This window comes from Xenopus tropicalis, chromosome 2 (assembly GCF_000004195.4).
Source record: "Xenopus tropicalis strain Nigerian chromosome 2, UCB_Xtro_10.0, whole genome shotgun sequence".
In the NCBI taxonomy this organism is placed as follows: Eukaryota; Metazoa; Chordata; class Amphibia; order Anura; family Pipidae; genus Xenopus; species Xenopus tropicalis.
In genome coordinates, this window is record NC_030678.2 from 101,561,986 (window position 1) to 101,589,217 (window position 27,232).

General features: G+C 37.5%; 1 protein-coding gene across 2 annotated transcripts in view; it reads left to right on the forward strand.

Moving 5' to 3' along the window:
* Positions 1 to 27,232, forward strand: part of atp2a3 (ATPase sarcoplasmic/endoplasmic reticulum Ca2+ transporting 3) — an 87,556-nt gene that overhangs the window by 43,988 nt on the left and 16,336 nt on the right. For both annotated transcript variants that reach the window (XM_031896110.1, NM_001078865.1), the window contains 9 exon segments: positions 1,519 to 1,983; positions 15,585 to 15,673; positions 17,569 to 17,671; positions 17,961 to 18,092; positions 19,164 to 19,289; positions 22,834 to 23,052; positions 23,131 to 23,466; positions 24,720 to 24,940; positions 26,908 to 27,110. In XM_031896110.1, coding sequence (XP_031751970.1) covers positions 1,519 to 1,983; positions 15,585 to 15,673; positions 17,569 to 17,671; positions 17,961 to 18,092; positions 19,164 to 19,289; positions 22,834 to 23,052; positions 23,131 to 23,466; positions 24,720 to 24,940; positions 26,908 to 27,110 — 1,894 coding nt within the window.

Here is a 27,232-nt window from a genome sequence, read left to right on the forward strand (position 1 = left end):
ATTTGTTGCAAATCCATAATTGTGGTTCCAAGGGGAGATACATGCTATACACAATACAATCTGTCTAAAGATTCACAGTTTTTATTTTTGTTGACCCAGATGAAGCATTTTCCATGGATTTGAAAAGAACAATGAAGGGGTTTGTTCACTAAGCTACACTAAGCTTAAAGGAGACATATCCTATAAAAATTATGAATGTACCAGTGAATTATACTTCTCTAGATATAGAAGGAATGTGCTTAAAAAAGTTGTGTTTCAGACTGATTTATTGAGAAATTCCACCAAAACCCCACTAGTCCCGTCCATCCGTTCCACTTCCTGCTGGCTGAATTTTCTGGATAAGCTGGGGAGCCGGCGGCTCTCGGTACACTACACTGTAGGATAGGAACCAATCAGCAGCTGGGCTGACCTGATAGGGAACTGAAGCCTGTCTGTGCTTGTGTGACTGCAGGGCTGTGATTGGCTATCCCCTTCCTACTGTGCTTCTGCCAGGGACCTTTAGGACACGCCCACTCTTCATTTCAAACATGGTCGGAGAAGGGATAGGATCAATAGGGAGCTCCAATAAAGGGGCCATTATTACAGATAGGATTAATTTTTAACACAAAGTGAAACCAGCACCATATATTATTCATAATTGCCTACAAAATTAGGGTTTTTCCCATTTATGCAATATGTCTCCTTTAATCTAACAGACATTGTTTGCATTTTCAGGTTTAACTAAACCAAAATGCAAAAAAAAAAAAAGAAGAAAAATGGTGAACAGGCAACAACTAGCTGTAGTTACATTAACTAATTTCTAGCAAATGCTCTTGGACCCCATTGTAATTATAGGTCTAACCTTGACCCAAACCCCATTAATGGTAAGGTATACCACAGACCTCCTTATTACTTGTAGGTCATGCGCTTAAGACACTTTTCTCAACCCCTTAGATGTATGCAGTTGGAGGTCATGAATGTATAATTGTAATGGGGTCCTGAAACCTTGTGGTAGGTGTTCTAAAAAGGGTTTGGCCACCCCTTAGCCAGGTGTTGTACAACCACTGACCCAAGGGGGTTCATTAATATCCAGACTTCCAGAAATAAATATAAATGTCTTTATTTCCATTGTACTATCTGATAACAAGTGAACCGAAAATAGTTTTGGAAGGTGAACATCCCCTTCATGGACAAATACCCTCATCAAATACCCTTCACAAAATTAAAGGTTTTTGTTTTTAGTTTGTTTATGGTAACCTTTAGTTTTGTATAATGGGTTTAAGTGTTGGATGCTAAACCAGAGCAACCAAAACACAATTCTATTCAAACATGCAAAAAATCATGTTTATAAAACAGAAAATCATCTGCAAAACAAATTTCTAACAGGAAACAATGTAAAATCCATCATAAATGGAAATAATAGTAGTCATTGTTGTACCTACTTATTGTTTTATGCTGTAATAATTTTATGGTTTATTAATACTTTTAATGAATATCATATAAACATAATGCATATGTAAAATATATCACCCTTTTTAGGGCACAAATATTGCAGCTGGAAAGGCAGTGGGGATCGTAATTGCGACTGGTATTTACACAGAAATTGGAAAAATCAGAAACCAAATGGTTGCAACTGAACCTGAGAAGACCCCACTACAGCAGAAGCTTGATGAATTTGGTCAGCAGCTCTCCAAAGTCATCTCCCTTATCTGTGTTGCTGTCTGGGTGATCAATATTGGCCACTTTAATGACCCAGTGCATGGTGGCTCCTGGTTTCGAGGTGCTATTTACTATTTTAAGATTGCAGTGGCATTGGCTGTAGCTGCTATTCCAGAGGGTCTTCCAGCTGTGATAACAACCTGCCTGGCATTGGGTACACGTCGCATGGCAAAAAAGAATGCCATTGTAAGGAGCCTTCCATCTGTTGAGACACTTGGGTGCACTTCTGTCATCTGTTCAGACAAGACTGGTACATTAACTACAAATCAGATGTCTGTGTCCAGGGTAAGTTAATTATTTTTTTGTCAGCTAGTGGTAAACAACTGTTATGCTTTTTGGTAAAACATCTTTTATGGTTATTGATAAAACAGCTCTTATAGTTATTGTGTGTAAATGGGCACTGTGCATACACCGCATGATAGAGCTCTGTGTAGCAGACATAAAATTTATTGCAACAATGCATGGAGGGCCAGGATGATATCACTTGGAGAAATACAATTTATTGACAGTGACAGTGACAGTGCTGTAATGTGAGACAGCTTATTGCCCTTGACAAACTTTTGTAAACCAATGTATTCCGACGTGATGTGTGATTTCTTTGCTGTGTTATTCCTATTGCTCCCTCCCCTCACTTTTCCTTTAAGTTAAATACTTTAAAAAATGTGATTTTACATGGTGTTAAAGTGTGTATGCCTGGTGAATTCTAGAAGCTATTTGGCTGCTACCCAGGGTGAATGCAAGCTTTTCTGCAGCTTGATGTAAGCTTGGATGTTATTGTTTATCAAGCATGCAAATGCCCACTACACCAGTGTAATAATTCTGAAAATATTTCCATGTCTCTCTGTTTGTTATCCTTTATCTTATACATGAGCTGTAGTTTATTAAAATATGATTGTAAATTAAAACCTGTAGTCATTAACTTTAAAACCATCTGTTTTCCTGTAGACCTAGACATTTTAATATAGTCAGTTTTTCAAAAAGCGCTTAGGTCATGCTTGATAGTTACCAAAACCTCACGAAATTTATTGTAACAAAGCTGTGAGTGTCTGAGTGAAACATCACAAGATAAGCTGCACCTTTTTATCGGCTCCTATGCCACCTACCAGCTGGAAGCAGCTGGTCAGACCTTACCAGTTTATAATGGGATATAATATTAAGTTACAAACTAGGGTGGCTATAATCTAAATCTAACAGTGTGTAAAGGGCATTTTTTTTTGTTCATAGGTTGTTTATACCAACCAAGCATCATCACATCTGCAATGTATATTAGATGAGGTTATGCCTACTTCATTATATAGTGTGCAATGTTTGTCTTTAGTTTTATAAATTACTCACCAGCCTTTAGCCCAGAAGGTGTGAAAGTGCAGTTCAAATGGGTTAATTTCAAGACATCTATAACCGGAATGGAATGAATCAAAAATTACTGCTAACTTGTGAGGCAAGTAGGTTTCTCATAGAAAAGCTGTCTTGTTTAAAAAAAAAAAAAAAGAAAGCCATATATTTTCGGAACATACTCATTCCCCTGAATCCAGAATGGGTACACACTACTCCAGAATACCAAGCCACAAAGCGTTCCTAAAATTGGTGATTTTATGACATTTCCAAACATCACTTCAACTTGACAGCCCCCTCGGCAATGACCGGGGTTGTGGGCACATATGACTCTTTGCACTGGTAGCAAAAGCTGCCAATGCTGAGAGAAAGACTTTACTGAGAAGAACGTATGTACTATGTGCTTGGCAGGTAAAGCCTTTCCTTGCAAGAACATAGTATCTACTTGCTTGGCAGGGAAAGGGTCAAGAGTGTTAAAATAGCTGGTCTAGAAGGAGTTTATAAAAGTTCCCAACTTTGAACAGTAGACAATTTGTATGCTGAGTTTTCCTTGGCTTGGGATAGCCTGGGATATCCTTACAAATATTGGCTAGATGGAACATATATTGTGTGTATGTATTTTAATTGTTATTAAGACTAGAAAATCATGACAAAACTTACCAGGTTTGTAAATATTCCACTGAGTAATTTCTTGTTCTGAATGGTGCCCTTGACTTTAATTATTCTGCTGAATATTTGAGTTTATTAATCTATTGTTTATGCCCTTTATACACTTAAATAACAGTTCTGAGAGTGCATGTGAGTTGCATGTAATATGCTTTTGCCTTATTAATTAAAGATACTGTATAATGTTAGTATCCCTTTTACATAAAGCTAATTGTGTGCAGTTGACGTGCTGATCAACCAGCTTTGTAGTAAATAAAGATCTCTGTTAATCTTTAACTGTTGGGAGTTCCCTGGGTAAATAAAGTAAAAACTAATGGCTGGGATATAGATATTATTCATCTATTTCCAGACCTGCTGGCTTATTAAATATTTGCTTAATGAAACATGGGCTTGCTGAACAATTGCATATCCTTTGTGACTTCAAAACATAAACAGGTTCTCAGCTCCACAGTGTCAGCTAGACAACTCTTGTCTACACAATCAGCAATCTGCTTCTAATCCTACTATACAGAAATAAAATGCATAAACACTTTTATATTGATATTTTTAACTCCAGTAGTACCGAATAGCTTTTTCTTGCTTGTAATAAGGCTCATTTCTACTTTACATACTGGTGTTTAGCATTTTCCCTGTGTATTGTATGTGGCCTATTGTATCGTTTCCAGAGTGTTAGCATTTCAGTGGGCTTATGAGGCAGCAACACAGATCTCACCAAAGTCATTGTAAATTTTACAGAATATCCATAGTAGTATATTTATTAAAGGAACAGTAACACCAAAAAATGAAAATGCTTTGAAATAATTAAAATATAATGTATATAGCATTGGAGACAAACATCACTGGTGATGTTGCCCGTAGCAGCCGATCAGCAATTAGATTTGAACGGTTACCTACAAGTTAGAAAACAAAGGCTAAGATCTGATTGATTGCTATGGGCAACATCACCAGTGATGTTTGTTCCCAGTATTAAAGGAACAGTAATGTATTACGTACTACTGCCCTGCGCTGGTAAAAGTTGTGTATTTGTTTCAGAAACATTGCTGTAGTTTATATAAACAAAGTTGCTACATAGCCAGGGGGGCAGCCATTCAAGCTGGCTAGCCTGCACCCGGAAGCATTGAATCTGCCCAGCTTCAAGTACACACATCCAACATCTTCCAAGAAACGCCAAGTCTCGGGTCAACAATTTAAAGTTTTGTGTTTTACTGTTTCTTTAACATTGGTTGTATGGGCAACATCACCGTTATGTTTGTCCCCAATCAGATCTTTGCTTTGTTTTCTAAAGGTGGCCATAAAGCTGCCGATTTGATTTGGCAGCTTATCTGCCTGCATATGGGCCCCCGACGAGCCTCCCCACTCGATATCACGCTGACAGGCAGGTTAGATTCGTCCTTCAAATTGGTGACCGCATCGACTTGTTGGTACAGTCTTCAGTCTAATGGCCCCTACACCCCTTGGGCCAAAAATCAAATTAGCCTAAGATCAAATAAAGACCACTCTTTTAGCAACCTCAGAACAGTGTATGGCCACCTTAATTTGTAGGTGACCCTTTAAATCTAATTTGTTCATTGATTGCTATAGGCAACATCACTGGTGATGTTTGTCTCCAATGTTAAATATTACCAACACAGTAATATGTATAGTACAGTATATTGTAATTGTGAAGTAGAGCAGTAGACAGGTCACTCAAGATTAGTTTTAATTAATAATGTTAATTAACAGATGTATTGGATAGACAACATTTATGGTTGCTCACTGTATATATTATTATCCTTTATATAGCACAGATATATTCTGCAAAACTTTAAAGATATTGTTCATAATTAATTTTAGTCCCTGCCCTAGTGAACCTTGCAGGCTAAGATCTCTGTCATATGTACACATGCTCAGAGTTCAGTTATATTACCTGTATGTCTTTGGAGTGTGGGATGCATGGAGAGGAAGGGTTGTGATGCTGGGGCACTGCCAACTAAGCAAAGAATCCAAGGACCAATGAAATATAGCTTTGGTATGTATTAACTACGTACAATGTATTCATTTTTATTTCTGCAGATAAGTTTGCATTTTAGCCATCAGACACATTTATTATAAAGCCTTGTCAAAACATTGTTACTGTTATTACCCTTAGTACAGTCTCATTGTTTTATTGTACTGTTCCAGTGGAAATATTTCTGGTCAAATCCGCTAACAAGAAAACCGTTTATTTTCAACACCCAGATCATAATCAATGACTTTTTGCACAGGATAATTTATATTTAGGTACATATAAAAGGCTTTGATTTTTGGTCAAAAGAATATTTTACAGTAAAATTTGTGAAGTTGTGGAATGGTCAAGTGCTTGTAATGGTGGTATATTAGCGTCAAGGAAGAGTTAGATGCATTTTTAGCAGGTGAGAAAATACATACTTACTTACTTACTTGTTATCCTCACACTTCTGTTTCTGAATGGATAGCACAATGTAAATGTATGTCCTTTTACAGGGCTGCTATGCATGTGGAACTAGCCCCACTGCAAAGATAAATTACATACCAGAACACCAGGATCACTTCAAACCTTCATTAGTAGGTGATTTATTTGTAAAACCTATTGGGCATTTTTCCCTGAGCAGTGTTTTTGGTTTCTCTGAGCTTTTTCTCATGCCAAGGGGCAATTTAGCTCCTATGTTTTAAATTAGCTCATGTGTCTCTAAATGTTGTTCACTGCAGTGATTTAAATACTGTATTTAAATAGCTAGAATCTTAGTAATAACGGAAGGAGGCATCCATTTTGTTATAATTCACTATGCAAGGACCCAAGTTACCATATAGTAAAGTTTCTTGTTTTTTCTTCTCTTTTTGCAAATACTTATTTGGGATATTCATTTTAGGCATCAATGCAAAGTTACTTTTTGATTATAATGTAGTGTTGCTTTAATACAGCATTGTGCATTATCAAAGCAGAGCTTATGCAATGCCTTAAATGACAGGCAATAATCATTATACATTGTTGCAAAAAATTGCCCCTTCTGTGGGCATAGACATAAATCTTTAGCTTTTGTTACACAAAGCTTTAGGAACCAGGAACCATGAGAATTACTGCATTGGGGAAGGTGTGGATCTAGGTGTGTAGGGCAGATCCGACTGCACTTTTAGGGCACAACATAAGCATGGGCAAAAAAGTTCTGAATTTTTATTCTGGTATAATTGTCGATAAGAGTAAGACTTAAAAGTTGCCTTTTACGATCCATGGCATGTATACAGGCAACTGTAATGTTTTTATTAACTCTAAGCTGTCATGTTTCACTCATTAAGTTCAGCAGGGCGATGCCTGTCCTCTGAAATCTACTTGCAGCTCCTCAAACTGTTGTCATTAAGAAATTTATGGTAAAGGCCTTCAACGTGAGGAAACCTTCGCCAAGAGAAGGTTGTGGTAGATATCTGAAATGTCTTGGGTATAATGAACATTTTAGACTAGAAAGAGTGTTAAATGTGATATAGAACTTGCAAGCAACTACTCAACCATGAGATGTTTGCCAGTGACATCCCTACAATCAAGTTATTTACCTTTTTACAATATGAAGAAACCTTCTATTTCCCCCTTCATCAAACAATCTCCATATCTTTATGCACAATGAAGAATTTTAGTGGCAGATTATAGCTAAGATACTGTATATGCCTCCCTCTCTAAAATTCTTGATGTAAGAAATTGGGAACCTCCTACATTCCTCTTTCTGAGCTAAATATATGTACTTTTAGTAAAAACTGGTTTTACTGCTTATCTCTACATAGGTTTCCAATGATTCAGCACAGTTCAGTGAAAGCCAAACTATGTAATGTATCACAAACACTGGAATAAATGGCTATTTATAATGATATAAAATGCTTGACTCTGTGTATCTAATGTACACACAAGTACATTAGATACACAGAGAAGCAGTGGGTACTGACACACCACATTCCAAATAGCACAAAAATACCGGCACAACAGGACTTGTTTAACCGGGATAAGGGTTTATCCCACTTAAACAAGTCCTGTTGTGCCGGTATTTTTGTGCTATTTGGAATGTGGTGGAGAGTGCCGAAGTCTCTATAAATATTGTGCACCAGGCGGAACAGAGTGGAAATGCCAGGGTGTGCTAGTGAGTGTGGACTGACACACCAAAAACATTATATACTATGAGGGGCAGTGTGTTCAAGCACCCTAAACACATTATATACAGTAATGGGCAATAACTCAGCTGCTCTCTAACAGACAGCCAGTGTTTGTGATATACTTAGGGTACCAGTAAGACTTGAAGAAAATTTTGCTGCTGCACTATTTTCCCATAAAACCTTGTGACATTTGTGAAAACTTGTCACGTCCTTAAAAAGTGGGCATGGCTACACACGCCGCATGGTGCCTCTATTCTCGCCCCCCCAAACAAAAACATCTGCAGTGATAAAGAGCTAAAGTGAAACTGTGCACTTCTCCCCCCTGTAAGCACAAACTAGATTATACAGTGGTACAGTGCATTACTGTTGCACCACCAACCCAAGAACACATGCCCAAAACAGATTTTCAGTGAAGTTGCAAGAAACTACTCACCTCTTTTGCTGTCCTATCTTGTCTGCTTTTCTCTTCTTTCCCAGCTCTTTTCTTATGCCTTTTTCTCCTGCCTTCCTTTACTATATACACTCTGTTTTTCCTTCTTCAAGAATTTTCTGTTCTTTTGTGCTTCTCTTACATAATTTTTCTCCTGTTTTGCCTTCCTTTAAAGGGGGCGTATACCCCTTTGTGCAACATGAATGCAATGAATAGGGATTGTCCTAATCATTAAAGGGACAGCTTCCTCCCATTCAACATAAGTGCAACTCCTTACTATTTTATTCTTTCCTTTTTATTTGATTTATATATTTTCTCCTTCTTTCACCTTCAAATATGTGTTTCTCATATTGCTTTTTTTTTCTATTCCTCTTCCCCTTTGTACTGTCGCTATTTTACTTTTCAACAGTTCCAGTGTTCTCTACTCCCATTGTGCTGCATCATGTCCCCCAATGGCTGCAGCTGGATAAAATAAAATCACTTCTCTGCTTACTTTACCCATGCAACATTATTGAACAAACCCATGGCAAACTGCCCCATCTGAAAGCGGTGTAAGAGATGAAGTGCAAGTCAGTTGACTGCTTTAGAAACATATTCTCAGTGAGAACAGTGTGGTAGCGGCCCTCAGTTCATATTGGCCCTGCGGTTCCAATGCGTGTGTAGATTTTACATACCTTGCTCCAGATAGCACAGTATACTCCCTTACAAACAGTTCTGACAACTTTGTTGTGCAATTTTCTTTGGCAATCTCCAGCATATATGTATCAAAGTCCTTAAAGAGACACTGACACCTGAAATTAAACATTTTTGTAAATATAACATTGTCTGCGCATGCTATTTATAATTATGCCATAAAAGTATTTGCCTGATGCTTTTACCTTAACTATCCAACCCCCATGTGCCTCTATGAGGGGGCTGCCATTTTTATGTAGCAGGAGTCTGTTAGCATTATCTATAACTGACATTGTAAAGTTACAGTCAGGTTTGGGAACTTCAAGTAACAGTTACTTACAAAAGCAGCCCTATCAGTGAAAAACAATCAATATGACCTATAGGTAACGTTTTATGTACATTGAGATTTTGAAAAAAATTTTTAGTGTCAGTAATGTCTTTAGATTTCATACATGCTTTTTGTTGAAAATCAAAACCTCTAAATGCCACAAATCTGCCATGTATACATAAATAATATGATTAAGTGTGTGTTTCTGGTCAGACATTTTTAAGATAAAAACAAGCTGTGATTTCTTTCACAAAATTAATTGCTGCCTTGAGTAGAAAGCAGGCCAAGCCATCAGGATAGATAAAAGCTAATCCTAATAACCAAAACTACTTCATGTGTAAGTTAAGGACTGTAAATTGAACTAAGCACAGAAAAAAATGTTTGTCTTATTATTGCATAGATTGATAACCTTGTATCTATAGTTGCTGCTCATGCTACTTATTGGGTAGGTAGGTTTTCATCAAGGTCTCCACCCCACCATATTAGGGAAGTAAAATATTTGTAATACTTTTTGTATTTTCGGGATATTTGCGATCTTCAGAAATTTTCGTTTCCAATTCGAATTTTTCCCATTCGGGATTCGAACTCGGGTTTTGATAAATCTGACCCTTAGATTGTGTTTCATACCACATGGCACTTATATATATTTACTGTATTTATTTATTAAATCACTTGTCCTCCCTGTGTGTAATTTTGTATTCTGTAAGATTGTACAGCGCTGCGTACCCTTGTGGCGCTTTATAAATAAAGTTATACATACATACATACATACATACATACATTTGCTGCCATCTTGCCAAATAACATCAAGGTAAAGCTTAGAGGGGAACTGTCACCAAAATGAAAATATATATAAATGTAATAAGTTTAGATAAAAAATGTCAAAGTATTAAGATGTTATAGACATAATTTTACAGTGCTGCTAACCTTGACAGGCCTTTAAATGAAAGGGTTAGCCCGTCTTCCTGTTGACGACCCAATACTGCTGCATCTAAAAGGAGATGCTGTGAGGACAAAGCGCTTCATTTGTGTAAAGGAGTACTTAAAGGTATCCACACCAATGCAAGTGCCTTCTTCCCACAATGTACTTGTAGGACCACATGGTTTCCTCTTGACTTCATTTCTGTTTGCTTTATCACTGTCTAACTGCTGAAGCCTCACTGTAGAATGGACATGTACTAAAATGACCTAACTAATGTACATAACTATTGACCCTGAGAATAAAGACACTATTTGTGGTAACCAAGATGGGTCAATTGACAGTATATTTTAACCGATACAGGGACACACATAGGAAATGTGGAAAACATGGGTGCTTCACACTTGCTGTTTATAGAGTATTGTTTCCGGAACAGATAAGCGCTGTCGCAGCTTTCACTCATACACAGCTGTCACTATATTGAGAGAGTGTTCTGTCTGCAGTTCCCTTATGCTTTTTGGTTATTTTTGTAAAATATTATGGGATAACCACCAAATCGCAAAAATGCGTTTCTTTTGATACTTATTTTCGAAAATAACTCCCATAAATAGTGATTTATGAATGTTCTTTTGTAAAAAAACTTGACAGATTTGATCTGTCGAGTACCATTGAGTCCTATGAAGGGTTAGAATAGTAAGGAATAGAATAGTCAGTGACAGCCTGTCCTTGTCATATTTTCAAAGACAAGTTAATTCCCTCATTGTTTTCAGATTCCCCCAGCTTCAAGGGGAACTTAATCCACTCATTGTTTTCTATTTCACACTTTTCAAGGGGAACTTAATCCCATCACTGTTTTCAGTTTCACCCAGTTTCAAATTCCTGTTTGGGAAAAATAAAAAGGATTCATGGAAACAAACGAACGTTTAAACTCAGATTTTTTGAGTTTTAACAATGCTTTCAACTGGAAAAATTTGTGATTTTCAAAGGTTAACTCCAAATTTTCGTACAAACGATTCAAACATTATCGGGGCATTTTGTACATACACCAATGATTGAGTTTAATGCAAATTCATTCTTGTCGAGTTTATACAACATTTTTTCAATATATATATATATATATATATATATATATATATATATATATATATATATATATATATATATATATACATATATTCATTTAAAAAGCCCAAGTAGCGCTAGGAATTACAGGTTTAATTAGGGGAAAAGAGTTAACAATGAGCAAACTATTCATGTACAAAATATGAGCCTGAAATGTCACAGCAAATACATCTGAAAATACTGCTATAATTAGTGCATGTTACAGTAAAAAAAAAGTGTTTTCCTTTAAGGAGCAACAGAATGCGTTTGCATGAGTCCCAATAAAACAGTCCGCTGTGTGAGATTGGTTTTCTGCCAGTAGAGTTCCCTTCTTTGTTTTACACTGAATTTAGTGTGTGCCCTCCACCCTTATAAGGTAAACACTGGAGCAAGTTTATGCAGAGGCTGCTGGAAAGGAGCCAGCCGGGAAATTGCATTTTTTACTTCAGATTTTGTTAATTTTACAATACACCAAAACTTTTTTTTTTTTTAGTTTACCACCTTTGTATATGTATGTATGCAAACGATCATTTTCTTGGTTACAATTTCTGAAACAGTAACATAAAATACATATACATACAGAGATAAAATAGTATGTGGTTACATCAAAGTAGGAATATAACATGGACAAGTGAAATGAAAACTGAATAAGGTTAAGGCAAGTGGCACATGGGGAGATTAGTTGCCCGTGATAAAACTTCACTGTTGAGGGCGACAAATCTCCCCAACATGCATCACTTTTGTCTGCCGAAGTTGCCTTGCAAGGAAACTTTGGGTGACTTCGGAAAACTGAATCGACGACTATATCATCCCACCGGCGATTTACATTCTTGCCAGTGGGATGGCATGTCAGGGAGATTAGTTGCCTGCTATAGTGAAGATTTGTCTCGGGGACTAATCTCCCCGTGTGCCACTGCCCTAAGGGTGAAGACACACGGAGCTACTTAGTAACAGCTACTAAACGCCAAAAAATACCCTGCATAGACAGTACTGAGAATTGCCTCTGCTAAAACACACATAGGGACGGTTATCCGTAAATGATCAGCATTGTCTATTTTAGTAGGCATGACAAGTAGCTGCTACTAGTAGCTCTGTGTGTCTTCACCCTAAGAAGCTCTTCTTTGTCCTGAAAGCACCTGGGTACCGAATGTGCAGTGTAAATATTCAGTAGAGACATATGCTATGGTAACATTCAGCCAAAATAATGCATTTTAATATTCTAAAATACAGTGTTGTGCAGAAAAGAATGCATTTCTTAGTTCTCTTGCTTAAATATAGCCTAAGTAAATGATGAACTAGAGTATCGTGACTTATATGACTCATACTTTGTATTTTAGTCTTTTTTTGTTGTTGAGGAAATAAGTAATAAATGCAAAGTCCCAAAAAGCCTAAAGCTGGTTGCACACAGGCCACTTGTTGAACAATGCAGCAGCCCTGCTACCCATGGATAAAGCTTTGGACTGTACTCAGTGTGGCTACAATGGGTTTGGAATTTCCTGTGAATACCTTGAAGGTTGGCTGTTGTCTCATGCTGCATGTGCCAGTGGCACACAATAAGCTTAACCAATAACGCTTTACAAATGCATTAGATATTAAAAACTAAGTAATCCAAGTGGCCAGATCAGTCGCTAATTCTCTTTCAATTAATATACAGCATGGGAAGAATGGGAAGAGCTAGAAAGATAATGTAACTATCTAAAGGTGGCCATACTCAGGCTGATAAAAGCTATATAGAGCCCCCACATGGGCCTGTCCAACTGATATCTGTCTTAAAATCACCCAGGTGTTGATTGGGCAGATTTAAAAATCCTGTCAGGGCGAGGAGCCGGTCCTTGTCCCAAAGGTCTGTATCCCATGTTTGTTCTCTGATCGATCAGCCTGAGGATGGTCATATCAGGGAAAGATCTATTGGTTTGGTGACCTTTGTGTATAGTATGGCCAGCTTAAGTTGCAGATTTCTTTGGTTAAGTAAATATTTGCTGTACAGTCAGTATATATACAACATTCTGCACAAAATACCACCTATAATATGACACTAGGGCTTCCTGCCCCCCTGTATATGCCCTTATTAACTCTTACTAGATAGATATAATTATGTGAGCAGTCTTCCTTCATGTCATGATCACTAAAGGAATACAGCATGTTTAGAAGTTCTCTCTGATAAAAGCCAGGTTTTGTTACGTGACATGTAGTCTATACAGAAGGCATTAAAAAGGAAGTAAGCTAAAATTGAGATGAGAGTGACAAATTTTTAAAAAGCCAAAGTGTATAGAATTCAACTATTTTAGATGCATCTCATTTGTCTTAAGGGACTTTTGTTATATACAGTCAGGAGTTCTTTCCATTTCCACATTTTTTACAGAAAACATCCCTTGTAATTAATACAGATAGTAGGACAAACTTAAAAATAAAGGAAGTGCACCCACTTCTAATTACTATTCAAAAAACCCCTCTTTATTCTAAATACAAATACAGATTGTTATTGTTTGTTTTATTGATTGATTCTGCATTTTAATTAGTAATAGGTATAACTTGTACTAAAGATATTTATAGGGGCTAGTGATGTTTTGCTTGTTGAGAATAATGTTTTCTTTCATTAGAAGTTTGCATCCCCTTTAAGAATAAAACAATGTGCATCTATGAATGTATATTGATAGATGCAAATGGCAGCACATAATCTGGAGGATACAGTATAATGTGCCCAGATGATATTCTTGTGCCCTTTGCTGTGGTCTGCCCAGGTTATGTTATTTTTGTGCTCTCGGCTGTAGTCTGTAGTAGATATCGTCCCTTTTCTATGGCTCATGCTGACAGAAAAAAATTAAAAAGCATGTTAAACAGAACCAGTGAGTGTGGCACACTTTATACCAATAATTAATGATATTCCCAGTTCCCCTGCCTACCCAGCATTAGTTTGACTTAGGGAATTTTCTGTAGCACACCTACTACTTACTCTCAGCCCAGTTCACCTGTATCTGTGTTTAAAGTTATATGTAAATGTAATTGCAGTTGCAATTTTTTGCTGTACTTTTGGTACTCTGCTTTAATTGACTCTTAAAATAATGTGGCAGATGTAATTTTTCTCCAGGTCTGAAATTCTTCTGACATATGCTACATTGTTTTGGGACTCATAACCAGGAGTGCAGGAAGTATAAATAGCCAGACAGATACTGCTTTCAGTAGCAAAAGCATTTTCAAATAACTTTATCTACAAAACAGTTAACACAATTCTTTTTATATACAATATGTGCTTTAAACATTCTTTATACACTTTTAAATTATTTTAAATGTATTTGTAAATGTCATTGAAAGTATTATGGATCCCATATTTTTTCTTTGCGTCTGGCTAAACAATGTCAGCTATTTAGTTGATATGGTGTATAGGCATGAAACCATAATGAAACTGGAATAACCGTTTTCTTGGGACAAATGTGCACAGTAGTTGTGACTGAAAATACTTAAGTTTTACAATTTTTTTCACACAAAAGATCTCTTTAAATAGATTAGTCATAACAGCTCAAACTCAGTTGCAATAAAAGTCAATGGGAAGTATATCTTTTAAATTTTGGCATATGGATAATGTATTTTTTTTCTTAATGCTGAAAATCTCACCCCTGAAACTGATGTTTTAGATTGTAAATTCTATGAACTCAGATTGCCCTTAAAACTTTTTTACCTATGGATATAATTTTGGAATGCACCCAGGCACCAGTCATTATTATGTCATGAGGCATACCATCATTTCAGGATTTTTTAATAATTGTTTTATGCAGTTGATATACTAATTTTTCACGTAGTCTTCAATGATTTTAATTATATTTTTACTTTTTAAACTTAATCTCTACAAGTGATTTTTTTATTTATTTGGTTTTAGAAACATCAACTAGGCACCCAAAATGCAGTTTTAGGTGATTTGTATTAGTTTTAACATGTTGGATCACTGTCGTCTGAGCATGTATCCAACTTGTCTTTGGAGGAAGAGACAAAGTTTAATTTTCTTATTGGGTAAAAAACTAGCTGCAGGGTGTGAAGAGAGTGTGCATGCTACATTAAGGAAGATGAGAGGTCTCTAATGCCAAATTTTAACAATCCCTAAATTGTGTTTAGTCTTATTGACATTAATTAGTGAAAAAAAATCCATGGAAGCAATCTAAAGGTAGTCATGTAGAACAAAAGCAGAAAATTGCAGTGATCCAGTGCCAGTATTTTTAGCTTGTTTCATGAGTATTCTTACCTTGTTTGGGCATCTTTGAATTGTACCAGCTAATAGTGCAGGGTTTATAACTTCATGTCTTTTTTTAATATAGATGTTTGTAATTGAAAAAATTGAAGGAGTGAATTGCAGCTTTCATGAGTTCAGCATCACCGGATCCACATATGCCCCAGTTGGTCAAGTGTAAGTATCCAATTTTGAGCCGTGACATTTCTAAACTGTAACCATTTCATATTAGTATACTTTTTAGTTGATAAGAGGTCTCAAATGTTCTGTAGATATACTTAAAAGGCTTTATTTTCCTCATATTTTTAGTTGTGATGTTATGTTGATTTGCACATAAAGCCTATGTGCACCATAGGTTTCAATAATTTAAAAGGTATCTGTTAATTCCCATTAAAAACAGTATCTGTCTGTCCATTCTGTGTTCTGTACTACTGGACCTGTCTACATGTACTATTGATGCAGTGTTGCAGTAGCCATCTCTCCTTTAGCCACGCCTTGAACAGGGCCGGAACTAGGGGTAGGAAGAAGAGGCACCTGCCTAGGGCTCAATGGTAGGGGGGTGCTAAGCCCGTACCCCTACCCTATTCTGGGCTCTCACCCCCACCACAATGTCACTTATTCTTATTCGCATGCATGTGGGCGAGGGGGTGAGGTGACAGGCTGGCTTGCCACGCCTCTGGTCTTGAAATAACACAATGCCTTGCATGTGCTGTGATTTAGCATGCCTGCAAAAAAGTATTGTGAGAAACGCAATCTTTGCTGGAAAGTTGGGTACGCTGCAAGTTGCAGGTTTGATTTTCAGATGCGGGTATAGATGTGGGATGCAAGTCTTATCCATATTTCTCACCTTATGATAAATGTCCTATATTATCTACATTTTACTCCTTTAAACTTTTTTAAAAAATATTTTTTCTACCCCCTCCCACTTTTTAAACTTTTCTAAACTTTTTAAATATAACCAATTAAATATTCTGTACTGTTTATGAAATGAAAGTGATTCTTCAGTATCTTACGCTCAGCAACCTGTCAGTCTTCATGCTCTCTTCATGCTGAGGTCTGGGTCAGATTTTGATTTGACAGGTAGGTCTAATGCGTCTTTTAGGGGGGCTCCTTTTCCTAGCAGATGTTTTAGAGCTAACTTAAATAACAAACTCAAACACAAACAAAGCTAACAAATTAACTGACTCTAGCACACACTCTGCATGTGTAGAAACAGGGTTTCCATCAGAGCCAGTTATTTTGAAAGAGTAAGCTCTAATACATGTCCTAGGCAGAAGGTGCAACGGTACAGAATTTTTAATCAATCATATTTAGAAAGTTTCTTATTTCAGTGTGATGAAGCTTATATAATTTTTTAATTTTACAATAAATCCCCTTTAAAAATTGGTTCAGTGCAGGAGTCTAGCTCCAAAGCTTTATTTTTTGCAAAGCTGCAAAATTGCTAGCGCTATATAAATAAATGTGATGAACCTGGTACTGTCACCATCTGGTACACCAAATCCATGAGGCTTCACTTACTCCTATGTCCTTGTCATTTTAGCTGCAGTATCTGCAAAAAGACAGGGCCCTTGGTCACTGCATGTATAAAACTGGGTATAATAAAGCACATCCTTTTCACCCCCAGAACAGCCTTAGGTCCACCTATACCTATTTATATATGTTTATGTGGAAATTTTCACAGAAAAGATGCTGTTTTACAATTTGCTATCTGTCCTGACACATCACAATGGGAATGTTTTCCAAAGTCACCTGAAGTTTCCTGCGATTTCGGAAAACAAAGAGCAGTGTATGCCTTTCCACCAACAGCAAAGTAAATTGGGATTTTGGGGGAGATTAGTCGCCTGTGGTAGCTAAAAATTTGCCCTAATTGTCTAGCTACCTAACCACAACTGCAACACAAAGTAAAAAGCATGGAATAATATAAATAAATATAATAATATAATATAATAAAAACCTAAGAAAAACACAGGGCTCTGGGGACACATTTGGAACGATGCTATACATCTAGACTGGCAACAGGTTAATGCTCAAGCCAACTAAATGCATGTATTTGTTCTTTTGTTATAACATAGCCTAAAAGATGAACAGCCCGTTAACTGTGGACAATATGATGGATTGGTGGAATTAGCAACAATCTGCGCTTTGTGCAATGATTCTTCCTTGGATTTCAATGAGGTTTGTGTTGATTAGCATTTCATACATTGTCAAGTACTTATGTAGGCTGCTACCTGATTGAATCCTGAATAATTATTTTAAATGGTCAATCAGTTTTATCTATGTAATTTATATGGTTAGTAAAAGTTATTCTTACACACAGTTCTCATGTCTTCTACTAAATCTTGTGCAGTATCCTCATGAGTGTGCTAGAAGCATTTCTTCAAGTTTATATGTCTTTAGTGTTTCCAAGATAATGACTATTGTAACTTCATTGCACTGATTTTGTCTTAATAATTTTTTATTGCAGTCCAAGGGAGTTTATGAGAAGGTGGGAGAGGCGACAGAGACTGCTTTGACATGCTTGGTTGAGAAGATGAATGTTTTTAATACTGATTTGAGCACCCTTTCTAAGGTGGAGAGAGCAAATGCCTGCAATTCTGTAAGTATGACTTATGAAGGAGCACATGAGGTATATTTTTAAAGGACGTTTTATATAATATTTATCTTCAGTTATATGATTTATCCTTCCTTAAAGAATTAATAATGCAGGGGAAATTTGTGCTTCTAGCAGAGCAGCAGAAAGATCCTTCTACTTTAGAGGCTGAAATTGAGGGTGAAAGTGTCTCTTCATTCTCTCACAGGAAGTGGTCACAGTAGTAATTGACAGCCTGAACTCTGAAGTAGCAGGGAAACCCTTCCCGCCTTTCTGTCATTGTCTCTCTCTGTTCCCAGTCTGCCCCAGAACAACAGCTGTGGCTTTGGTTTCTTTGTAACTCCCTCCATCTTATCATATACAGTTTCTGCACATTTTTATTTATTATTTTCTCTTATAGGATAAAAATAAATAACAATGTTGGTATATGATAACATGCAGGGAGGTACAAAAAAATGTGGCAGCTGTTGTTTCAGTGTCAGACGACGTATGTGCATGTGTATGCGCAATTTGAGTGCACAGATGCACGCACACGGGGGGGTTCAGGGTTGCCGGGGCCGCTGTGATAAAGAAAGGTGTGAGAGAAAGGTGGGAGAAAGGGCTCGGAACTAGGGGTAGGGTGCCTGGTGCCCTCCCACCCACCATTGAGCTCTAGGCAGGTGCTTTTTCTGCCAACCCTTAGTTCCGGCCCTGCTGGAATTGGATGACAAAACATACTAATATGCAATTTTCTTAATCAAAAGCAGGGTCAGGGTGAGCATTGTTAGAGCAGAAGAGCCAAATAGCAGGGGAGAAGGGCATGTAGATGTGGGGAGATGAGATCCTTGCGGCAAAGCTAGGGAGGGGTGGAGCACGGTCTGCAGGGGAGGACTAAGCATGACTGATGGGTGCACAAATGACAACATGAAGAGCTCCTCCCAAATCTGCATGCCCAGTCCTCCCTCAGTGGAAGCATTAAAGCCTTTGTTAGAAAGTGATGCTGGCTCCAAGATATACCTATCAAATGTAGCAGAGAAAGTAATTGGTTCATACTGTATAAAATCCAGTCACACTCTGATTTTTATTTTTCTTTGCTAGGTAATAAAGAAACTGATGAAAAAAGAGTGCACACTGGAGTTTTCACGAGATCGCAAGTCCATGTCTGTCTATTGCAACTCTGTAGCTCCTAATTCAGGTCAATCTGCTAGCAAAATGTTTGTCAAGGTAAACTGTGTCCAGATTCAGAATTACAGTATGATTAACTGTCTTACAAATCAAGTTAAATTAAGTGAATGTTACAATGTACCCAATCAGCCGAAAAACATTTCTGGAGATATAACCTTCTTAACTAGTTTGGGAAATACTGATATATGATCTTGTGTTGTGCTTACTATCTACAGGGCTCTGCTGCCATGAGGCGAGTTGAGAAACTCTCCTCAGGCAGCAGCGCCCAGCAAGTTGCCAGGGACAGCAAAAAGCTGCTCCTGGTAACTTAAAGAGGTGAAATGCAGTTGCGGCCCTTCCCCTTACCTCGCATCAACTTGGCTGTCTCAGGCGGCTGGCACTTTAAAAAAAAATTTCTTCCGTTTCTGCACTTCTCTGGAACCTTGATCATTGGGAAATTTTACATTCCTGCAAGCTCCGGTTCTGTTGGAATCAGCTGTGCTCTGATTGGATCTTTCTTCTTGTGGCTTCTCCAATCAGAGCACAGCTCTCTTGACAGACAGTAAAATTGAACAATCAAGGCACAGATGTGGGTAGAAATGAAGACTGATAAGAAGGATCTACAGGCTGTAACTTTACCTAAGAACCTCACCATGGTGAGGTCTAAAGGCTGAATCACTAGCAGAAATTAAATAGTTTTTTGTCACCTGGCATCTATAATATCCTTACCACCATTTCTCCAGCACTAAATTAACTCTTACCCCCTGAAAAAGCTAAATGTGCTTTTATATATTTGTTGTTTTTTGCACTTTTTCACTTTTGGCATTATTTTATTGATTTCTAGTTGTTTACAGTGGAACCCTCATGAGACTGCATAGCTGGGAAACAAACTAATGTGTTGCAGTGCCAGTGTTATTGTGCCAGGGCCTGAATATCTGCCATCAGTACCCACTGCATCTCACTGTATATAATGTTCTGGTTCTGTAAATACAGACTGCATTTCCCTGTATATAATGTACCTGGGATGTTAATACCCACTGCCTTTCTCGCTATAAAACTAATTAAAACACATTTAAGATAACTGATCACAAACACAAATGGATGGAGAACCCCTCACAGAAGTGCATGTATGAATACTTTTACATCCTAAGCATTTTTGGGTGAAAAAAGCCCCCAAACCCTGCACTTTTGCACAGTATCCCTGGAAGTCAGTGGGAACAGCAAGAGGTAGTTGGCAGGTTCATTTTTACACCAGCATCGAATCCACTAAGTCTTACATTAGCTTTAAGTCAGTCTATATATGGCTAATCTTTAGCCTCCCCAAACAAAAAAAGTCACCTATGTTCATTCATGAATATTCTCCATATTAGTTACTGTGTGGTACATCGATGCATTTTATACTGCAGTTACCAATTTGAACGGCCAGATCCAAGCATGTTATAAGAATTATTAAGGCTTAGATATATCTGTACAATCAAATCAACATGCTTTTATTTTGATGCACAGATCAGAAATCCCTTAGGCTTAATCCACACAGGGTGGATTCTCTGCCTGTGAATAAGTGCTGTCTGAGAATCTGCCCCTACACTTCAAAAATCTGATTATTGTCTCTGCACCCAGGGCCATTGCGTCCATGTGTAGGCACACAGCGGAATTCAGCGCAAAACCGTTCCGCTTTGTGTGCCTGTATCCTGGCCAACTCAGTGGCTCAATCAATGGATCAGATTTTTGAAGCACAGGGGTGGGTTATCTGCATCTCTTTCTGGTTATGCAAGACAGTTACATTTTAGGAAGGATTGCTGTATTAATTTAAAATAACTTCTCTTCCCATGTCTCCTATGACCTCTGCAGTCTGCAGAAAGTTATCATTTTTAACCATGCCTTAAAGTGTGGTTAGATAAAGTTGGCACAGAATATTTGAGGTTGAAAAGCTAAAAATATGTACAGTAGAGCAGTTGCCTGCCACAAGAATTTTGCCTATTGCTTTATAAGGTAATACACTGCAGAATGGCTTTATTCTAATGCCAGAAAATCTTGCTTTATGAAGCTAAGGATTCCCCTTCAGCAACTGTTATGACTTGGTGGATTTCATTAGAGGCTCCTTTCTTCTTCTTAGTTTTCTTCTGTTACTTTTATCTAGTGGTGTTGCAGCACCATCTAGTGAACAAAAGTACCCACAGACATGTACAAAGTTGAACACCAACATGTCTATATGATTTTCGTGTGTGTGTATATAAAGAAGGTCCTCTGCACCGATTCTAAATATATATAGGTAATTAAGACAGCCACTTCTTCTGTATAAACTATAACAAAAAAAGAAAAAATTAAGTTGTGCTTACCACCATTAGGTGAGGGTGCAATGAGGCCGTGACCACAAAATTCATATAGAAATAAATGAGAGGAATTCTGAACTATCTATCTATCTAACCTAATCTATTATTCGTCTCTGTGGGGCACATTTATTAAAGTACGACAGGTCCGAAATACATAAAATTTTTATTTTTTGTAAAGGTTACAACTTTTGTGTATTTTATGCAACTTTTTTGTACATTAGTGCGACTTTTTCGTGCTTTGCGACCAAAAAGCGCGACAATATTGTATTGTCACGCCGAGTACGAAAGTTTCGGATTCATTTAAGCTTCGGTATTGTAACTTTCCTTGGGCCAGGTTGGAGCTGCAGAGTGCCATTGAGTCCTACGGGAGGCTTCCAAAATCATGGAAATAAGGATCAAAGTCAAAAAGTTTTTCCCGCCGTTTACGATCGTTTGGATACAAAAATTTAGTGACTAATACGATTTTTTCGTAAGCATTTTTGTGATATTTGCGATCATCAGAAATTATCGTTTCTAATCCGAATTTTACCCATTTCGGGATTCGAACTCGTACTTTGATGAATCAGCCCCTGTATGTTCTGTAAGATTTATAACACTGCTTTGTAGATTTTAGTTGGGGCATAAAAATAGCTGAAAATTGTGCATTATAAAAATCAGAGCTCCTGTATAAGAATATTAGATTTCATATTGGATCTCATATTGAAACTGTGTCCAATATGAAATCTCTTAATGTTTATTGAAAGTCCCATTATGTTTAAAGTTTTTTAGTCTGATGGAAAACCATATTGGCATAAGCCTCATTTATGCTTGTAAACCCAAATTTAGTGAGCATCAGCTTGCAGATTCTACAATTCGGTTAAAGGATTTCACCTTTGATTTAATTTTTAGTATGATGTAGATGGTAATATTCTAAGACAATTTGCAGTTGGTCTTCATTTTTTATTTGTAGTTTTTTTTTTTTTGTTTTTTTTACTTTTTGTTCAGCGGTTCTGCAGTTTGGAGTTCCAAAATTAGGTTCCAAATGACCTTAGCAACAAGGGTGAAGTTTGAATGAGAGGATGGTAAATGAATATGAGAGGACCTGAAAAGAAAAACAAGTTATAAAAAGTTGCAATAAAAACAAAACAGCAGCCTCACCGAGCAATAGCTTTTTGGCTGCTGGATTCAGTGGCCCCCATTTGAAAGCTGCAAGTTAGAAGATAAATGTAAATAGATATTGTTTTTCACATTATGACTGCTGAATGGTTGCCAATTTTATTTATAAATCATAGGGTGCTCCCGAAAGTGTAATTGAACGCTGCAACTATGTGCGTGTTGGCTCTACAAAGCTTCCCCTGACTCCATCAGCAAGAGAAAAGATCATGTCCAAGATTCGGGACTGGGGCACTGGAATGGACACACTTCGCTGCCTTGCTCTTGCAACCCGAGATGTCCCACCAAAATTAGAAGACATGCAACTGGATGATTCTACAAAATTCATCAATTATGAGGTGAGAAAGTGCTTCATGTGAAATAATCTGTAGTGTTTTAGACAAAATAATAGGTAACTCATTTTTTCATACTCTTAGACAAACCTGACATTTGTTGGATGTGTTGGAATGTTGGATCCTCCCAGGAAAGAGGTCTCTATATCAATAGAATTGTGCAAGAGAGCTGGTATCAAGGTAATAATGATAACAGGTGACAACAAAGGTACTGCAGTGGCAATCTGCCGAAAGATTGGAATTTTCTCAGATTATGAAGATATAACAGACAAAGCTTACACTGGAAGGGAGTTTGATGACCTACCACCAGAGAGACAGAGAGAAGCCTGCCGTAGTGCCCGCTGCTTTGCACGTGTGGAACCAGCACATAAGTCTAAGATTGTTGAGTATCTACAGTCCTACAGTGAAATTACTGCCATGGTAAGACACAAGAGTCTGAATAACATAGTTCAATACATTTGTCCTCTGATATAATTTGGTGTGAAATTGCTCTCCTAAGCACTTTTAAAATTTTATTTTTCATTTTTCACCATGTTCACAGTTTCTACAATGCTAATTTCATGTGCAACAGAATTGAAAAAGCTTAATTTAATGATGCAGGCAGTGTCTCTTGGTGCTTCTTTTGCTCAGTTATATCATTCTGTATGACAGGAGTGATAGAACTGTGAAGAAGATGACCTCTGGGCTTGTTTATGTTGTACACTCATAATATTAGCAATGTAAAAACTGAAATAATGAAAAATGCCCCACTACCTCTTTTTTTCCAAGGTTTTTATTTTGCATTTCACATTACAAGTGCCAGAAAAGCTAGTAACAAGAAAAATCCTATGCAAGTGAACCATGTGTAATTTCTATTCAACCTAATCAAGTTCTCAAATCAATCTGCATGGTGTTTCACCTTCATATTACATATAAAGCCAAACAAATATTAAAACTACAAACCTTATGGTTTTTTGTTTCAATATTTGTTTGGTTCTATAGTAACAAGAAACATTACAGCAGGAAGAAAAGTGAATTAAAAGACTGGGCCATATTCATCAGGATGAATCTGTACCCTTCCTTGGACAAATTAATTGATAAAAAAAAACTCTTCAATATTCCTTTTTATAAGGGCAACACAGGCTATATTGTGAATAGCTGAAGCAGAACTATGTTAATGGTTCTTGTAATTTGAACTTTTACAAGAATGCAGATATTTTTGCTGCTCCCCGAAATGACATCCCAAAATGAAATATACCATGAGAGAAGTAAATTGCCTAATTTAAGACAGGTACAAAGTCCAAAGCCTAGATCTGTACATTTTGCACCTTGAGCCAAATGTCCTGCTGCTCTGCTTCTTTTCAGGAGGACAATATACAGAGAGGGAGGTTGGTAGGTAGCACATGGGCATTCTTTGAAATGCCCATAGTGAGTTTTTAATTTGGCCCAAGATACAGAGCACTGCTTGCACTGCATGTCAATGTCAGGCACCAATGTCAGCAGCAGAAGTGTTCCCTGTGTGGGCCTTAGGTATGTAGCGGTCTATTAGGTGTCACCCCACTGCAACTATGCCATTACAATGTACAATACTTTTTAAAAGTTTTGTTTGCCCACTCTCTAGTATCCCATAGCATCCATGTTTAATGTGAATGTGTTTTCAGGGTATATAAATGTTATTTTTATTTTCTTGGCAGACTGGTGATGGAGTAAATGATGCACCAGCCCTTAAAAAAGCAGAGATTGGCATTGCTATGGGCTCAGGCACTGCGGTGGCAAAATCAGCTGCAGAAATGGTCTTAGCTGATGACAACTTTTCATCTATTGTGTCTGCAGTAGAGGAGGGGAGAGCCATTTACAACAACATGAAGCAGTTCATCCGCTATCTCATTTCTTCAAATGTTGGCGAGGTTGTTTGGTGAGGATCTGTGATTTTACATCTTAATACATGGTTTTAAATGGCTACCTATTGATGATTTTTGTTTTTATTTATTTATTTATTTTGCTGCCCTCTAGATAGCATAGAATACCTGGAGAAAACGTTTTGAATCTGACCGGACTCTTACTGTCCAGAGGTCACTTTATGTTAGAGTTTTTGTAGAAAAAAATACATATTTTGTCTCCTGTCATAAGTTACTGTAACTAGTGCTGGGCAGCAGCAATTATGGGACCGCTGCCGCCCGCTCTCTCCCTTTCCGCGCTTATAACATTTGCATTGGAGCAGGTCCAGAGGGGGCCGCATCCCTAGTGCAGAGAGAACAAAGATCGCAATTTTAAAAAATGCAAATTGGTCTTAAGTTACAAGAGTTAGCTTTTTGCTTCCCCTGGTAACTGGCCACTCCATGCTTTCTAATGCAAGGTTCTCCCTTGCCTCATGGCAGGAGCAGGCCTGGTACTTGCCCAAGAGGTACTTATGCCCAAGGCAAGTACCTCTTGCACTGGTGCCTGCTCCCCATATTCTTTTCTGCTGATTCACTGCACATGTCCAGAGCTGCTGCCAGTTACTAAGCTAAGGGACTGACTCACAATATACTTAATATAGATTATGTATGTATGTATGTATGTATATCTTTATTTATAAAGCGCTACCTATGTACACAGCGCTGTACAGTTCAACAGATTGATACAGGGAGTTATTAGAATAATAATAATTAATACAAAGTATAACAATAAATACAAAGAGCTTACAGTCGAAATAATTTAAGAATATAAATGTCATTATATAAGGCTGATGATCAATTCGGATTATCATTACGTGGCAGCTCTAAAACCAGTGCAATTAGCATGGGATTTTAATAAACCACCCCAGAGCATGACATGCAAACCTCTTTTTCTACTTGATAACTTGCCATGACCTCTAGCTGCGCAGATCACACTGAGCATGTGTGTGTCGCAGACATTTCTAACAAAATCCAAGATGGGGAGCTCCTGTGATAACCGTCTGCATGATTACAACTAGGGATGCACTGAATCCCGGATTCGGTTCGGGATTCGGGCCGAATCCAGCCTTTTTTTAAGTATTCGGTTTCGGCCAAACTGAATCGAAATCCTAATTAGCTTAAATTAACATATGCTAATTAGCATCCAGAAGGGTTAAATGGTAGGGGGGGACATTTTTTATAACCCTTCCCAGTCCTAATTAGCACATGCTAATTCAGATTCGGTTTGGGATTCGGTAGAATCCGTCAGAGTGGGTGCAGGGGTTTGGCCGAACCCAAAAAAGTGGGTTCGGTGCATCCCTAATTACAACTATAGAGAGAGGCCTCTGCAGTAAGTGCATTTCTAGCCATATTTATTTTTAGGATTAGTTCTCCTTTAAGCAGGGGTGTAACTGGTGCATTTGCCTCAGAAAGACTACTATAATTATATAAACAAAGCTGCTATGTGGCCTTGGGAGCAGCCGTTTAAAGGAGAAAAGGCACAGGCTACATAGCAGATAACTTATAAAACACCATTGTATTGCACAGAGCTTATCTGTTATCTGCTTTGTAAGTCATGCCTTTTCTCCTTTTTTCCAGCTTGAATGGCTGCCCCTGTTGCTACACAGCAGCTTATTTTATTATCAACTATAGTAGTGTTTCTGTAACAAACACACAACTTTTACCAGTGCAGGGCAGTAGTACATTATATTTTAATTTCTTAAAAACGTTTTCATTTTTTGGTGTTACTGTTTTTTTAAAGTGAGAGTAGGACTGGCCAGACTTGGCAAAATGACCCTATCCATTTCTCCATAGGAAAGAAAGACTTTAGTTTTATTAGAAGATATATAGCCCCAATATATTTGTTGATGAAATAGATTGTTATATCTAATATTTACAAAAGTCTGAATATATTGATTATTATCAAATAGGGTTATTGACTGTTTTTTATTTTCTTTGCTTGCAGTATCTTTCTGACTGCTATTCTTGGTCTGCCTGAAGCACTTATTCCAGTTCAGTTGCTCTGGGTAAACCTGGTCACTGATGGTCTCCCTGCCACTGCTTTGGGATTTAATCCACCTGACTTGGACATCATGGAGAAACTTCCTCGTAATCCAAGGGAACCTCTCATCAGTGGCTGGCTCTTTTTCAGATACCTTGCAATTGGAGGTATTGCTCTTTTAAAACAGTGCCACTGCTCCTGTGATACTAGTTTTAGAGGATATAGAAATATATTGAAAAAGGATTCAACACCAATTGTATAGAGGACCAGAATTCTGTAAAAAATATGT